Below are 18673 nucleotides of genomic sequence, written 5' to 3' on the forward strand. Positions count from 1 at the left end.
TTTAATGGATTTTTAGGTCCACATGGCTGTGGAGGCTTCACAATCATGGCAGAAGACAATAAGGAGCAAGTCATGTCTCACGTGGATGGTGGCATGCAAAAAAGAGAGTTTGTACGGGGAAACTCCCATTTTTAAAACCATCAGATTTCCTGAGACTCATTCATTATCATGACAACAGCACAGGAAGACCCGCCCCCAAATTCAATCACTTCCTACTGGGTTCCTCCCATGACATGTGGGAATTGTGGGAGTTACAATTCAGGATGAGATTTGGTTGGGGACACAGCCAAACCATATCAACAGCATATTGACTTTGCTACCTGCATGTTTAGTATCAAAAACATATGGGCATTTATTTAATTGATGATACAAATCAGAATTTAGACTGCCTTCTAATATTTGCCAAATGCTCAGTTGCAACATCTGGTATTTGAGTAGCTTAATCTAAGGGAAATGTGACTATCTATATCTCTGGACGCCACAAGCTCTATCTAAACTTTGATCATCTGGAAACTGTCTTTGGGCCCTATGATTTTGGCAAAAATGCTTTTATGGAGTTAGTTACAATTTGATTTTTTGTCCTAATCTTTTAGATTTGTTCAATAGAAGTTGGTCAAACATTCTTTTCAAAGAATGTTTCTGTATCTGGGCAAAACCCACAAAGATAGCATCTGTTATATTATCTACTAATCCCTCATAATCTCTCGTGTAAGAGTTTAAGCTTTAAAGTTTACTTAAAAGTTTACTTCTTCCTTAAAGTTTACTCCCAGTCATCACCATGGTTGCAGCATTAGCATTGCCTTGAACATGATATGAATGGGTCCTGGGTAAATAAGAACATGATTTACAACTTGAATAATCCATCTGGAATTGACCAAAGAGGACTTGTGTTATTTCTGTTAGAAGCCCTTATAGGGAAGCTTTCTCCTTTTGAAACTGGATATACCAGGAGACTCCTAGTGATGACTTCTCATAAGGTTTCTTTGTCATGTTGTCTTCAAAACCTACTGCAGTCTGGCTTTTATTTGCAAAACAGAACTGACAGCAACAGTATTACCTACATGCAAAAGCCATTGGTCTTCTTTTCTTATTATTTTACAGTTTGGGCTAAAAAATCGATTTCTTACTCAGGCCTGTCAGACACTGTATAATCTGGCCCCTGCCTTCCTTTCTGACCCAATAAATATCCTAGTATTCCCCACTTGCCCACTAAACTTTAGACACATTGACCTTATTATTGATGTTAAAACATTTCAAGCTCATATCCATCTTGGGGGATTTGCCTTCACTATTATTTTTGCTTAGAATGCAGAACTCTAGGACTTCATCATTCGTGTCTCAGCTCATGCATCCATGACTTAGAGAGGCTTTCCTTGACAATCTTACTTGAGGCAGCTTTCAGTCTCAGCATGTAACTCTGTCACAATTGGTTGATTTGTCTTATTCAAATAACTTATCCGTATGCAAAATAGTTTTTTACATATTTGTAATTTGTTCCTCTAACTAAAATAATAGCTTCTTAGAGAGGGACTCCATGTGATACAACACCAATCTGTTGTCTCCATTTCTACCCCACCTCATTAACCTGTAAGCATCAGTTTTAACCCTTGTCTATCTGGCTATGTCATTTGTTTAAACCGTCATTGTAATGTTCCTTCTGAGATCCAACTCACTTTATATCAGCTTGAACACTCACTTATTAACCCATGTATCATTAATAAACATGACAAGTCTAATTTCAACCTAACCTTTTACCTTTCCTACATTTTCCCAAAACTAACATACAAACTGAAGAACATGTAGAATCTTGATTCTAAAGAACAATAATCTTTCAAACAAACATTTCAACTAAAGTCACACGCAGCAGCCACATATATTATGTTGTTTCACTGCATTTCTCCCTTCCTTTGGGGCCTACATCCCTTCCTTCTGGATATTTGCTTCACTTGTCATTTTATTGTTGGACTCCAAATAGGAGTACATGACCTTCTCTTTTTGGTCTGTGATTGGTTGAAGGGTAGGTACCCAACCCAAGATGGACCAATCAAAGTGTCTCACTGCCAGGCCACAGTGATTGGTTTTGGGATACTTGGTTTTTCAGCAAGATTTTTATTTATTTAAGACAGAATTTTGCTCTTGTCGCCTAGGCTGGAGTGCAATGGTGTGATCTTGGCTCACTGCAACCTCCACCTCCTGGGTTCAAGTGATTCTCTTGCCTCAGCTTCCCAAGTAGCTGGGATTACAGGCACCTGCCACCACACCTGGCTAATTTTTGTATGTTTAGTAGAGACGGGGTTTTGCCATTTAGATCAGGCTGGTCTTGAATTTCTGATGTCATGTGATCTACCCACCTTGGCCTCCCAAAGTGCTGGGATGACAGGCATGAGCCACCTTGCCTGGCCCAAGATTTATTTTAATTGGACCGGGAGAGATGACTTCTTTCTGCTTTGGTCATAAAGATGAATGCCTGTGAGTTTAAAGCTGTAGGCAGCCAGTCCTCTGGCTTATAGAAAAGTTACTTTAACACAATCAAACTGCTATCCCCTTTTTCCTATCCTCCCTCCGCACCCCCCCACCCCGCCAACACCACCACAGAAGGAAGTGGAGACAAGAGCTGAAGGGTCCTGAAGATCCTGGGTTCTCTGGCATCAGTCGTCCTCAAGACCATCTACATCTCTTTAGTAATTGATTACATTTCTACTTTTCCATATGCACATATTCCAGCACTATTTTAGGCACTTTTAAAATGCTGATTTTTTTTATTAGTATAACGCTAATTCAATATTTATTTAAATTTTTTGAATTTTGAATTATTTATCTTGTAATGGACCCATAGAGCTGTATATTGCCTTAAAATTTTGAATTGAATAGAGATGCACATATTTTTAGAAAGCATTTTAATATTACTATTATACTCAAGAAGAAGAAAAGAGCAACCAACAAAGAAAGTCTTGTGTTAGAAAAATACATTCTACTACTCAGGTTCACAGTCTTTCTGAAGAACTGGAATGAAATAAAGTCATGTTGAAATTGAAACTGATAATCTCTAGCTTTACATCATGAGCCAAAAGAAGGTGAAGATAAACAAGAAATGTAATTGCCAATAAAATGTTATGTTTCTATCTCTAAAAAAAAAAAGAGTTGTCCCAAAAGGTCAAGTTCTCAAACAAAGCAGATAGGATTTTTGAAAATAAAATAGCCAGAAGGAAATAGCTGTACTGGTATAGATCCCAAAAGAGGTAGACACTTCTGCTCAAAAATATTCTTACAACATGTGTTTTTTAAGACTGAATTTTATATATGTTCAAATGATATTTTAATTAAAAACTTTTATGATTGATTTTTTTTGCACTTTTAATAAGATGTTTATTTTAAATGGTGCTTTTTAAATTAATTTTGTTTTCTAATTTATATTAGAATAATATATATTTAATAGTTATATTTTATAAATTTAAATTTTAGTTCATATTACAATTTTGTCATTTTTATATTGGAAATGAAATAAATGCTTAGTTTTGTTGATTCTTTTATTTTATGAAATATAAATACTCTGCAAGTCAATTTTATGATCCAATAACTTCCCCCCTCTTTGCTTTGAGATAGTTTTGTCATATAGTTCCTTGCCAAATACAGTTATTACACTCCATCTCTGTAATAGAGAAGCACATAGTAAGAGAATAAAATTATAGGCCGGGCATGGTGGTGGCTTATGCCTGTAATCCCAGCACTCTGGGAGGCTGAGGCATGCAGATCACTTGAGGTCAGGAGTTTGAGACCAGTCTGGGCAACATGGTGAAAACCCATCTTCCCCCAAAATACAAAAATTAGCCAGGTTTGGTGGCACAAGCCTGTAGTCCCCAGCTATTCAGGAGGCTGAGGTAGGAGAACCACTTCAACCTAGGAGGTGGGGGTTACAGTGAGCCGAGATTATGACACTGCACTCCAGCCTGGGTGACAGAGTGAGTCTCCATCTGTCTCTCTTTCTCTCTCTCTCATTCTTTTTATCTATCTATCTATATCCACCATCCACACACACACACATAGTCAGTTAGAATTGCAATGAAGTGTTTTTAAAATACTGAGTTTACTAGAAAAATAAGCCCAGAATTTATGCTCTGCTTTAAGCATTTCTATTGATGGGAGTTTTGTTGTATAAACTCCCATTGAACTGAGCTATCTAGCCTAAGAAATGTTTCTATAGTAGGGTTCATTCATATTTTGTTTGAAACCTATTAGTGCCTGCCTGTCAAAATTCCTACTGGACACAATAACTTTCAGTATTAATATATCTAATCTATGGGACCCAAACAGGGAGAATATGACAAGATTCAAGAAGAGATTTTTGAAATCAGGCACAAAATGTTTAGTGTAAATGTTTCAAGTTTGGAACAGGATATTAAGAATTGCAAATAATTTATCTTATCCACTGTGAGAGGCATTTGTATGTCAAGACGAACTGTCCAGGACTGAGGTTGGATGCTTAGATTATTTTCCCCCATCAATAGATGCAAGAGGACAAACCTTGTCCTTTAACTGAAATGTGTTACTTGTCTAGTTACTTGCACTTCTGTCTTCCTGTTAGAGGTAAGACAAAAGCCCTTGGTTTTGGGGAAATTGTGATGACCTTCATGTTTGAAGTAAGCAGCCCCAACATAATCATAATTCAAGCATGCACTATCTATTACTAACACAAAGTGACTTGAGAATGGGAGAATAGGCTAAATTGTCTAGGGATCTGACTGATCTCCTAAACCTTGAAATATTTAATTTCTTTCATAATGTCAGGATATTCCAGAATTCCAAATAAGCTCTGTTCTCTCATTTCAGCATGGGAAAAATTATATAGTTGTATATATGTCTTATGACTACACAATTCCTCAAGAAGCAAATATAAGGCAAATCCTTTTGCTTCTCTGTATCGCACTGCCTTCAGGCCCAGAGTAGAGGGGCCTTGCCCTGAGCCACATGATTTAGAGCAGTGGTTCTCAACCAGGGGTGACTTTGCCTCTAGGGCAGCAATCCCCAAACTTTTTGGCACCAGGGACTGATTTTGTGGAAGACAGTTTTTCCACAGACCAGGGTGGGATGGGGGGAATGGTTACGGTATGATCCAAGCACATTACATGTTATTGTGCACTTTATTTCTTTTATTATTACATTATAATATATAATATATAATGAAATCATTATACTACTCACCATAATGTAGAATCAGTGGGAGCCTTGAGCTTCTTTTCCTACAACTACATGGTCTTATCTGAGGGTGATGGGAGACAGTGACAGATCATCAGGCATTTGATTCCCACGGGAACACGCAACCTAGATCCTTTGCATGTGCAGTTTTCAATAGGATTCACACTTCTGTGAGAATCTAACATGGTTAATTGGCCAGGAGGTGAAGCTTAGGCAGTAATGCTCGTGGTGGGGAGCAGCTGCAAATACAGATGAAGCTTTGCTGGCTTGCCCCACACTCACCTCCTGCTGTGGCCTGGTTCTTAACAGAGGCCCTGGGGCTGGGGACCCCTTCCCTGGGGAACATTTGGAATGTCTGTAGACATTTTTTTTTTAATTGTAAATCCAGCGTTGATGGGGTCTTACTAGCAGCTAGTGGGTAGAAGCCAGGGATGTTATAAGACATCCTGCAGTGCCCGGGATAGCCCCACATAGCGAATAAATAACTGGTATTAATTGTCAATACCACCTAGGGTGAGAAACCCTGATTTAGAGGGACCCTCTCGCCCTCCTCCTCTACCCATGGCTCACCCCACGAGGTAAGGACTCTGTTGGCCAAGGCGTTATGCTCACATGAAGCCTCATCTCTTTTCTAGAGTGATGTTTTCAAAGTGTGGTCTCAGACCAGCATCATCAACATCACCTGTGATCTTGGTAGACAGATTTTGGATCTCACCTGAGACTGACTAAATCAGAAAATCCGGGGATGAGGCCAACAAATCTGTGTTGTAACAGGTCTTCCAGGTGATTCTGATGAATGCTAAAGTTTGAAACCCACTGTTCTCAGGAGTCTAAGGTTCTGTATTTGAACCTAACAGATATGTTTGTCAAGAGAGGAGGAGAGAAATTTTCTTTGACAGCTTGAGAACTGGATTTATAACATCTAAATATGTAGACAAATGGCATTTGGGCCTTCATTTGTACTCTTGCTCTAGGTGCTGGATTAGATTATTGCTTAAATTTCCTTCTCCGTGTGTGAATCCATGGATGCTATGGAAGGATTTTGAGTCTGTATTCTCTGCACAGACTCATTTAGGATATAGAGACTTTGATGCTTAATCAAATGCTTAAATTTTCTCTTTTGCTTTCTACACAGCAGGACTTCTTAATTTGTCTTTTGATATAATGTTAAAAAAAGTTTCTAATTAGTTAAGTCAAAAGCAGTCCCAATCATCAAACAAAATTTGAGTGCTCTTAAGTTCCAGACACCTTTTACATAATACGATTTACATAGTTTTAAAAATTGAGAAGTACAGGTACACACATTCTTCATGTGCATGTATATTACTATTATTATTTGAAAGGGAAGTTCATAATATTAATCAAAAATTCAAATTTTGATTCAATGATTTTATTTCTAGGAATTTATTCTAAAATCATACTTTTGCATGTAGGTGAAGGTGAATGTTTAGAATGTTTACTGCTGCTATTTTGTTATAGCTCCAAATAGGATAAAACTTACACGTGCAGAAATTGGTTAAATAAATGTATGAACATCCATTTATCAAACACCATGCAGCTATCAAAAGAACATGGTGTGCTGTTAATGGCAAAGAACCATGTAGTGGTCACAGTTTAAGAACTGTATTCTGACATCAGACCATAGGGATTAAATTACCAGCTTTGCCACTGGCTTGTTGTGTGCCTTGGACATGTTGTGTACCTTGGACATGTTACTTGTTCATCTCCAAAATGGGAAATAATTATAACGTCTACTTCACAGAGTTGTTGAGATGATTAAATAAAACAAATTAGTCTTTTAGTGCTTGCCATACAGAAAATAGTTAACACCTATTAGCTATTATGATGGAAAGACTCCGAAGAAAAGTCAGTAAATGAAAATATCAAGACCACACTGAACAATGAGTGTAGACTAGCAAAAAAGGGATATATATATACATGAATTGTAGAAAAAGCTTGGCAAAGATACTCCAACACTATTTACAGTGATTGTTTCTATGCATCTAAGATAGGAAGAAGACAACTTTTTCATTTTATAGTTGTCGATATGTTCTTCTATGTACAAGTATTACTTTTATAATTTTCAAACTTATTTAATAAAACCCATATATCTGATGAGGTTAATATCCAAAATACATAAGGAACTCAAAGAATTCAGTAGCAAAAAGTCAAATAACCTGATTGAAAAATGAACTAAGGACCTGAACAGATATTTCTAAAAGGAAGACGTAGAATGGCCAACAAGTATAAGAAAAGGTGCTCTGCATCACTAATCATCAGGGAAATGCAAACTAAAATCATAATGAATTATTATCACCTCACATCTGTTAAAATGGTTAGTTTCAAAAGGAGAAACCATATAAAAAGTGTTGGGGAGCTGTGGAGAAGGGGAAACCCTATACATTCTTTGTAGGAATGTTAATTGGTACAGCAATTATGAAAAACAGTATGGAGATTCCTCAAAAAATTTAAAATAGAGCTATCATATGATCGATCAATCCCACTTCTGGATATTTATCTAAAGGAAATGAAATTAATGTCTCAAAATACGCTTATGTTAATTATAGCACTCTTCATAATACCCAAGATAACAACTTGTTTGTTGACGAATGGATGGATAAAGAAAATGTGATGTCACAGTTTCTTTACACAATAGAATATATATGTCTTTATACAATAGATATATGTGCAAATAATACACCCGCACCCCCACCACATTTCTTTACACAATAGAACAGTATTCAGTATTCTTAAAAAAAGAAGGAAATTCTGCCATTTGAGGCAACATGGATGAAACTGGAGGACATGTTATGTGAAATAAGCGAAGCACAGAAAGACAAATACTGCATTTATATGTGGAATCCAAAAAAGTCAACTCATAAATGCAGAGAGTATAATGTTAGTTGCCAAAAACTAGGGGATGGAGAAAATGGGGAGATGGTCAAAGGATACAAAGAGTCAGTAATGTGGAATGCATAGATTCTGGGGATCTAGTGGTATAACAAGGTGACTATAGTTAATACTACTAAATTGTATTTTTGCAAATTGCCAAGATTCTTGGCCTTAGTGTTCTTAACACACATACACATGCACATACATGTAACTATGTGGTGATAGATATGTTAATTAGCTTGATTGTGGTAACCATTTCACAATGTATACCTATATCAAAACATTACATTACAGCCCTTAAATATGTACAATTTTTATTTGTCAAGTATGCCTCAATAAAGCTAGGAAAGAAGGAAAGGAAAATTGAAGTCATGCAGATGCTCAGATTCTGTACGATGGCAGAAATACAACCATACAAATTCACTGTTTTTTTTAAATGGCCGTAGGATGACATTTCTAGTGCTGAAAGTTTATGTTTGTGCATGAGGAACATGCCAGTGTTCAAGAATTTCATGGAAAACTAATTTTCATAATGACAATACCCTGTTCTTGATGATCAATTTCTCAGATTTTTCCACTTGTAACTGAGAAAATCTGGATAAATTGTCTTTCTTCTTGGAAGCTAATGAATGAAATGCAGAAACATTCCAAGTACAATAGTCTGTGGAGCCCTTCCTTGGGGTAGGTAGGGGGCCTTGTGAGTTGAAAGGCTGGCGTTCTTTGCAATGATTTTCCTATCCAGCATCAGTGCACACCCTCTCCTAATTGCATGCCCCATCAAGTCTCTTGTTGCCCTGTGAATACTTGATTTAACATGACTTGATTAAATAACAAAATCTAAAGTTTATCTTCCTTTGGCTTTGCCTGGATTTAGGAGGTCCATTGGTAGTTCATTCGCAGAAGGGAATTCTCAGGATGCAGGCTATCAGGAGAAACACCATGACCACTATGTGTGGTCTCTGACTTTTATACTTTCCAGCTCACTTTGCGTCTACATTCAGTACTCCTGGAACTGATGGAGATCCAGACTCATTTTGGCCAAGAAAAAGAAAAATTCTTATTTTTATAATAGGTTTTTTGATATCTTCAATAATCTAAGTCAATTCAGGTTTCTAAATAAATTTATATCTTATACCACTCTTCTTTATTGCAGCTAGGATGTATGACATTTGTTTTAAAATTAAATGTTTTCAATTCTCCTGTGGTTTTAATCTTTGGCTCTTATCTATCAACAAGTGCTCCCTTTAGAGGGTTCCTCCTTGCCTTTTTAAAGTATGAGTTTGGTGAAGTTTTTCTTCATTTTCTATTATGTGATTACAATAATTTAAATATAATAATCAGGTGAGACTGGGTGCTGTGGCTCATGCCTGTAATCCCAGCTATTCGAGAGACTAAGACAGGCAGACCACTTGAGGTGAGGAGTTGAAGGCCAGCCTGGACAACATGGTGAAACCCCATTTCTACTAAAAATATAAAAATTAGCTGAGTGTGATGGCATGTGCCTGTGGTCACAGCTACTAGGAAGGCTGAGGCAGGAGAATCACTTGAACCTGGAGGCAGAGGTTGCAGTGAGCCAAGATTGCACCAATGTATTTCAGCCTTGGCAATAGAGCAAGACTCAGTCTAAAAAACAAACAAACAAACAAAAAACAAAAACAAAAAAACTTAGAAATGCAGAAATATTAAAATTCTTACAACTTTTATACTGCCTAAATAGATGCTAAATGGCCATCTTTTTTTGTTGTTTATTTTATTTTATGATATTGCCATATTGCAGAATTACAATGGACAAGAAAAAGAGGAAAAAACCCAGCTAGATAAATTTTATTTTACTTTTGATCCCTGCGTAAAGTTTTTCTTATATTTTACCTGTTGGAACTTTTATATCATACACATTATAATCCTAACACCTCATAAAGTTCAAACATAGGTCAGCAGAGAGAATAACTAAAACAGGTCTAACAATTTTTAACAGTCCAATTCTCCTCTTGAAATGTTGACATAACTTAATGTTTCTTTTTGAAAGAGAATGAGTGTTAGCTAACGATAATGCCTGTTCAAAGGTCATTGTACTTTGAATACTTATCCAGTATTTGCCTTGTATCAGAGAACCATCTGTGACCGAATTGATACAGGAACAGGAGAAAGACCAGCAGTGGCTGACATTACACTCCAACTGGGAGACTCTCAATGGGACCACTTTACATGAACTTCTAGTAAATGGGTAAGAACACTTTCATACGAGCTGTGTAGAGTCAGATTATGGAATAAGAGTTTATCATTGAGCCTTTCTTCCATTTTTTAATTTAAGATAATCCAAATTTGTCATATCAGTAAACAGTTTCCATAGAATGGCTGTTGCCTTTACAGTTCAACATTGATTGCTTTTATTTCTTCTTTCTAGGCATAGGTTTTTTTTTTCCTCTCATTTATTCATGATTATAGACACTATCAAGGTGAGAAGAGAGGCACTTGGGCTCTAATCTTGGATTTCTTTTAATATCTTATTCAAAATGAACCCACATGTCTGCATCTCCTACAGATGCTGCATAGAACTAGTTAACAGAGGGAACTGAAGTCATGATAACTAAGAAAACTTGGAAAGTGTAAGAGAGAAACAGACACAAATGAAATGATAATCAAGTTGCCTTGAAAGTGCACTTAAGTTTCCCCTGAAAAATCATGGCATTTTAAACAGGGTGGCTTCCCTGGTCTGTGGGTGGGGTATAAGAGGAAAAGAAATTGAGAAAATTTACATTTATTAGGTTCTTATTACATTATAGACACACAGGTAGGTAGTCTTATATTCACTAAGTCATTTAAACCTCATAATAGACTTGTGAACCATGGATGATTATCCAAGTTTTACAGCTGAGGAAACTAAAGCTTAGAATATTTAAATAATTTGCCCAAATCTCATAGCCCACAGATGCTAAGTGATAGTGTCTAAACTCTAAATAAGTTTATCTGACTCCAAAGCTCATAAATGTAACTACCTCTTAAGAATTTTAAAGAGGAAAACTAAAAATGGACCATTTCCTCTGAAAAGGTCTTGACATTTTTCTCATAGAACACACTCTGCAGCCAAATTTTTGAATATTTATTAACTAAAGTACTTCCTTTAAAACAATGACCTGAATCTTTTAACAAAGTGATTTGTTTTCCCACACTTGGAATTCCAGAAAAAAACTTTTAGGGCAAGTAAATGAATAAATAACTCAGTCTAGATTGGGACTTGGTAAACTTTGTTTTAGTCCTGGCTTACTTCTAGAAGTGTTATTTTATATAACTGCAGTTTCCAGTAAGAAGTTGGATGAATAGTCTTTGATGACTTTTCTGATTCCTAAGACTATGTGTTTTCAATCTAACAAATAAGAACTAATTATAAGTATTTCTTTTTTTCCTTTGAGATGGAGTCTCGCTCTGTTGCCCAGGCTGGAGTGCAGTGGTGCAATCTCGGCTCACTGCAACCTCCCCTTCCTGGGCACAAGCGATTCTCCTGCCTCAACCTCCTGGGTACTGGGACTACAGGCAAGTGCCACCAAACCCAGCTAGTTTTTGTATTTTTAGTAGAGATGGGGTTTCACCATGTTGGCCAGGATGGTCTCTATCTCCTGACTTCATGATCTGCCCACCTTAGCCTCCCAAAGTGCTGGGTTTACAAGCGTGAGCCACTGTGCCCAGCCAAGTATTTCTTTTACACCAGGTTCAGTGTTAGACTTTGAGGGAATATAGAACTGAATGATGGGAAACGAAGGCCCTGATCTCAGGGAACATACACTATGTGGGGCGAACAGAAAGATTACAAGTTAGTAAACAAATGATTTCAGACCTTGGTAAGTGCTGCAAATAAATTTAGGATAATGTAATAGAGATTAAGGAAGAGAGAATTTTAGACTGTAGGAGGGTAGAAAGCAAATGAGCTTTTCCTCTGTTCTATAATTTATTATATGCAAATAATTACATGTGCCACTGTGTAAATTTAGCAAGAAATGAAAATACAGTATATCTTTAGAGAGAAACATGGAAACTATATATTTAGGGTTCGATTTTTTTTTTTTTTTTTGACATGGAGCCTTGCTCTGTCACCCAGGTTGAAGTGCAGTGGTGCGATCTCAGCTCACTGCAGCCTTCGCCTCCTGGATTCAAACAATTCTGCCTCAGCCTCCCGAGTAGCTCGGATTACAGACATGGGCCACCATGCCTGGCTAATTTTTTTGTATTTTTAGTAGAGATGGGGTTTTACCATGTTAATCAGGCTAATCTCAAACTCCTGACTTTGTGATCCGCCCCCCTCAGTCTCCCAAAGTGCTGGGGTTACAGGTTTGAGCCACCATACCTGGCCAGATTTTTTTTTTTTTTAATTTGAGAGATCTAGGATTCTAAGTACATCATAGTATTTTTGAAAGTCCCAATATGTTTTTTTTTAATCTTTTTTCATTTATGTTGAAGTTGTAATGTAAATGTTTCACGGGTGGAAGAAAACTTGGTGATTAAAATTTGTACCCTAAACTGAATTATCTCATGCCATCACATTGAAAGATCCTTTAACAGGGACCATGTTTTGCATTCAAAATTGAACTTAGATTTTAGAAAATTCTTTTTCTGAACCCACAATTCTTGTAAGTTGTACCTACTAGCTCTGATGATGTTGTCTAAAGTTATATGAAATAAATTTAAGCTCATTTTTCTCTTGTCAACTTCTCATAAAATCAAAATTTAACCTTGAGAGTCTTAGTAAGACTCTTTTCCAGTCTAAATTCTTCATTCCTTTATCTGTTCTTTAAACTTCTGAAGTCATATTTTCACTCATCTTGGACTATTTTTCAACTTGTTTTGAGTGCACGCCACTTTGTATAAACATAAAAATCTAACATGCTGCCTCCTCAACATTGATTCTAAAAAGCACTCCCATCTCCCCTTGAGAATTATAGTTTGAATTAACATTGTGGTGGCACCATCAACCCAAATGATATGGGAAATTTTGTTAAAATAGTTTCTTTTTCCGCAAATGTGAAATTACATTATGATGATATTAAATGAACTAAAAAATGACATGCATATTTTCCATATACTCCCACCCTCAATGTGATTAATATCTGACCACATTCCTGTCTTGAGAATTCCTGCACTAAGAGGAATCATTACTCAGACAATGTGATTTCCAATGGTAACAGTCGGACTTGTCTTGTTTTTCACTGGTAAAGTGTTTGAAGTGAACAGTAAATATGTAACTTACCATTGTATCATTTTTTGTTTCCAAATCCAGGCAGCCCTGTCAGAGCAGAAGTAAAATTTCTCTTCTGTGTACTAAACAAGGTGAGAGAATTAGAGATGTGGCAATGGGATATGAACTTAATTGAACTGGATTCACTTGGGGGAAGAGTGATTGCTTGTATATGACAGTAAATAGCTAAGCATTTAGCCAGGTTTGGCATCAAATCACGAACTGTGTCTTCTGCTCCTTGGTAGACTGTGGGCGCCGGCCGGTTGCCCGAATGAACAAGAGGATCCTTGGGGGTCGGACGAGTCGCCCTGGAAGGTGGCCATGGCAGTGTTCTCTGCAGAGTGAACCCAGTGGACATATCTGTGGCTGTGTCCTCATTGCCAAGAAGTGGGTTCTGACAGTCGCCCACTGCTTCGAGGGGTAAGCTGCCCCTTTCCTTTTTTCCTTTGCCTGGATTTGATCACTTTGTCACTTGGGAATTCTCAGTGGCATATGTAACTCCATGAAGCCACATCAAGATGAAAGTCACAGCTAATCTACTTGCCAGGCCTTTATCTTCCTAAAGTTTTCTGTCCTTGGTGTTGCCATCTAATATATGGGCTGCCCATTTGTTGGAAATGGATGCATATTTCCTCTGATTTTTGCCCTAAGGAGGGAAAGAGAGAGAAAGAAGTTTAGAAGATTGACCCCCTGCTACTATCAGTCTCTTTCCTAGACCTCTTAAATATATCACATATATAATAACTTAAACATAAGTGATTTATTTAGATACTGCAGTGAGGTTTGGATGCAGAAGCAACTGGTGAGTAGTTTGGGAAGCAGAGTTAAAGGTATAATGTGTGTAACATATGTGCTATTCAGAGTGTGTGTGTGTATTTGTGTGTATATAGATAGAGGTTATGTTATGCCATTTTATGTTTCCAAATCTAGGGAGGCTTGTCATAGCAGAAGTAAGATTTCTCTTCTGTGTGCTAAACAAGGTGAGAGAATTAGAGGTGTGGCAACGAGCTATGAACTTAATTGAACTGGATTAGCTCAGGGGAAGAGTGATCCCTTGAGCCCATCCAAAACAAAGCAAATAAAAACACAAACAAAACAATGATGACAAACAAAGTTTTGTTTTGACATGATTGGCTCATGTGATTCTGGCGGCTTGGTAAGCCCAAAGCCTGATGAGGTAGGTGGCAGGCAGAAAGATCAGACAAAAATTGCAGTTCAATCTGCTGGTAGAATTCCTTCTTGCTGGAAATGTCAGTCTTTGTTCTATTAAGATTTTCGTCTGAATGGGTAAGGCCCGTCCACATCATGGAGTGTCATCTGCTTTACTCAAAGTATGCTGATTTAAACATTCATCTCATCCAAAAACGCACCTTCACAGCAACGTCTAGAACAATGTTTGGTCAACTATTTGGGCACTGTGGCCCAGCCAAATTGAGACATAAAATTAACCATCACAACATGCCTGAAGAGAGCAGAAGAATAAAACTAAGGAAAACCTACCCCAAACTGACCGTCACTACAGAATCTCTTCCAGCTCTCTAAAGCTATGTAATTTAGTCGCAAGTAAATAAATAAATAAATAAAACCAAAACGAAACACAAACAAAACAATGACAACAAACAAAAACTCAGACATTTATTGTGCTCACTGAAGATACCGTAAGTGAGACATTCAGACAAAGTGTAGTTGGCATAACTAGTCTCTACTCTGTGATTTTTGGGGCCTCAGCTGGAAGATTCCAAGGCTAGGGAGAGGCTGGAACCATCTGAAGTCTGATAGTAGACGGTGCCTGTCGGCTAGGGCCTCTGTTCCTCTCCATATGAGACTCACTTTATGGTGGTTGGCATCTTCCAAAGCAAGCTTCCCAAAAAGGAAGCCAGGAGGAAGCTGTATTGCCTTTTTTGACTCAGCACCCAAAGACACATGACATTGCTTCTCCTACATGGCTGCCCAGAGCCATCAGTCACAGGCCCCATCTGATTCAAGGGGAAGAAACACAGACCTCCTACATCAAAGGACTTGAGGACAGGTTTTGAAAACCACCATACTACCCGTTTTATTGTATTTATTTTTAATGATTTTACTTTATTTAAATGAAGTAATATTAAATAGCAAAAAATTTGAGATAAAAATAATTCACAAGTCTGTTACTAAATTAAATGGATTATTTTCATTTGATCTGATTAGTTTCTAGGAAAAAATACAATTTCATTTTCACCTATTTGCCTATTAATATTTTGTCTTAGCTTTGCCATTTATTGTGTGACCACTGGCCAATTAAATAACTTCTCTGGGTCACTGTTTTCTGTTATGTGAAATTAAGGAAATAATAATCCCTACCTCACAGAGTTGGTGTGGGCATGAAGTGCAATAGTCTACGTAGAGTTTTCATAACTATACCTGGTATCAACTAGTAAGACACCAAAAGGTAAACTTTTCTTTTAAAAAAACAATCACTAAAATCACGCACTCTACATTTTCCCTTAGCATATGGCATGAGTATTTTTGCATTTTGCTGGCACTATTTCTCATCCCACACTCATTCTACTTTAATTCCTGATCATCCTTAAGGTAACCTCTGTTAGTGCATTATGAATATTCTCTCACAGATATAAACACATATATTTTTCACAAGGCATCATTGTTTACTTTTACAATTGGGAATAACACTCTATAATTTTGTTTGTAAGTTGCTTTTCTCATGTAACAGTATATCATGGACATCTCTCCAGGTAAAGTGATGTAGCTCTAACTCATTTTTTTTAAAAGCCAAATAATATTATATCTGTAGATTTACTATAACTTTTATAATTATTCCCCAGTTGATGGACATTTGGTTTTAGTTCCAGTTTGCTACCATTTGAACAATACTAGCATTTTTAAAGAAAGCCACTCACCTATTGGCACTGTTGTTTCTAGAGGACACAGTCCCAGCACATACCTGTAGTTTCATAGGGAGGATGCAGAGAGGGATACATGTTTTGTTCTCTAAGGGGCTAATGCAGTGACAACACAGAAATTTAAACAGGTAATTAGAATACAGTGTGATAGTGATGATAAAATGGGAATGTGTATATCCAGTTATTTGATTGCTATCTTTGGAGAAATAAAACATTAAAAAAAATCAAACCAACACCTTCAACACCTTCTCTTGAGAGTTTTTAATGTGTAAAATCCAAAATTATTGGAAAAGCCTGCATCGTATGTCAAAAAACACACTGACATGTTATTGCTTTAGGAGGGGTCAGCTGTCTCCAGATGTCGTTTCCAGATCTAATTTGTAACTCTAATTTGTAAGAAGAAGGTTATACTAGCAAGAGTATATTCATCAGGAGATGATTACCTAGATGAATCCAACAGTTTTTTCAGGGAACAGCACTCTTTATGTGCTAGTTCATCCAGTTTCATACCCCACTTTTGTTATTTCCATATGTGGTATCCAAGTTTCCTCTTTCACTGGCAGAGGAAAGAGTAAAGCTCAGGGGAAACCTTGCAATAGAGAAGAAATATGTGTTTGTAATTAAGGACATGTACATAATATCAAAGGCCTTGGTGAAGTTTCATGGAAAACAAAATTGAACAAAACTGTCAAGAGAGGCCTGGCCTATCCATAAGAAGTTAGAAAATGCCCTCCTTCAAACGAGCCTTTGCTTGAATGTGTGCTAATAACCCTGAATCTCTTTTTTAATTTCTCCAGTGGTGTGGCAAACTTTTGGGAACTTCTAATTGTAAGCCATACTCCCTGCTGGAGCCATCAATTATAGCAATTAATGGGATTTACTTTATATCCTGATCCCATCCTTTGGCAAGGGCTGGAGTGACCCATTGGTGGGTCTTCTCAGCCTGGCTCTTTTAATTATATTTATGGGAAAAAGACAAGTTCATTTTGCTCTTCTAGGAAGAGGTAGTTAAAAATCCCAAATGACAATTAAAAAGCGTAAGATAGTTGACCAGATCAAGCCCCATCTGTCCTAGTAATAATTCCTTTCAAAAGTTCTAAGGAAGAAAGGCTTTGACTTTTGTGGGGTAATTTAGCAAGCAATTTTCCTGCTTTCTTCCACTTCTGAAAGACTTATGAATGAACTTCCTAGGCTGGCACACAACTAGTAATGATCAGAAACATCTGATTCCTCTCCAGGAAATCCACATGAAAAACTGTCTTCCCACTATATGACCACAACCCATACTCCTGCCACTCCATCACCCATGTCTTGATCCCCTCCACATCAGCTGTTCAATCCAGTAAGATTTTTGGTTGGTGGCTGCACTTTCTCCCCTAGTATCTCAGTCCAAAAAATCTCCTCACCTCCTTTCTTTCCCTCAACTTAATCTGGTTCCCTGGGCTCATTACTTCAGTCCTTTCACCAGGACCTTGGAGTCTTCCTAGATCTTTCCAACACTCTGGGCAGACCTCCAAAGTGAAGACCACGTTTTCTTTTTTCTTTTGAGTCAGAGTTTTTTTTGTTTTGTTTTGTTTTTGTTTTGAGATGGAGTTTTGCTCTTGTTACCCAGATTGGCGTGAAATGATGCAACCTTGGCTCACTGCAACCTCTGCCTCCTAGGTTCAAGCCATTCTCCTGCCTCAGCCTCCCAAGCAGCTGAGATTACAGGCACCAGCCACCACACCCAGTTACTTTTGTATTTTTAGTAGGGACAGGGTTTCACCATGTTGGTCAGGTTGGTCTCGAACTCCTGACTTCATGTAATCCATCTGCCTTGGCCTCCCAAAGTGTGGGGATTACAAGCATGAGCCACCGTGCCTGGCCTACATTTTCTAGTCCTATATCCACGCTCTTCAGAACTGAGGAAGAACATTACTGAAGAATGCAGATTACTGCCATGCCTGACTTTCCACATCAGTTGGACCCTTAATATTATTCAATAATCTTTCCACCTATTTTTAAACAGCTGCCTCTATTTCCCACAGAACAAAATCTTTGTTCTTGCTTGCTGCCTGCCTGTCACAGTCTTTTAATACACTGTGAAAAGGAAGTGAGAAGTTTGGTCTTTTTATTACTGAGCCCATGCTGTAAACTTCTGCCTACTTCTTTATCTTCTAGGAGTGTATCAACTGTGCAAGTCATTCACAGTTTAATTTTCCATTCCACCTACTCTAAGGATTTAGCCCATTCCCATCAGAAGTAATGTCACTACAAGAAAAAGTCTGCATTTTAGATCCTTACCTCCCATGGGGTGCCGTTTCTCAGCATCACTAGGAAGTAAGCAAATGTGGCTTTAAAAATCCCTAGGTGACTCTGACGTTACCTCATAGTCCCCACTGCCCTGCCCCCTATGGACGTGTTTTCTGTCACTCTCCCCTCTCCACTGGAAATGTCTGAGTCTATAATGTAGCTAGCAGTT

General features: G+C 37.6%; 1 protein-coding gene across 2 annotated transcripts in view; it reads left to right on the forward strand.

Moving 5' to 3' along the window:
• Window positions 1-18673, forward strand: part of CORIN (corin, serine peptidase) — a 271320-nt gene that overhangs the window by 231387 nt on the left and 21260 nt on the right. For both annotated transcript variants that reach the window (XM_017540328.2, XM_017540330.2), the window contains 3 exons: window positions 10193-10309; window positions 13355-13404; window positions 13558-13732. In XM_017540328.2, coding sequence (XP_017395817.1) covers window positions 10193-10309; window positions 13355-13404; window positions 13558-13732 — 342 coding nt within the window. The remainder of the gene's footprint in view (window positions 1-10192; window positions 10310-13354; window positions 13405-13557; window positions 13733-18673) is intronic.

Source organism: Cebus imitator, unplaced genomic scaffold, assembly GCF_001604975.1.
Source record: "Cebus imitator isolate Cc_AM_T3 unplaced genomic scaffold, Cebus_imitator-1.0 Scaffold124, whole genome shotgun sequence".
Taxonomy (NCBI): Eukaryota; Metazoa; Chordata; class Mammalia; order Primates; family Cebidae; genus Cebus; species Cebus imitator.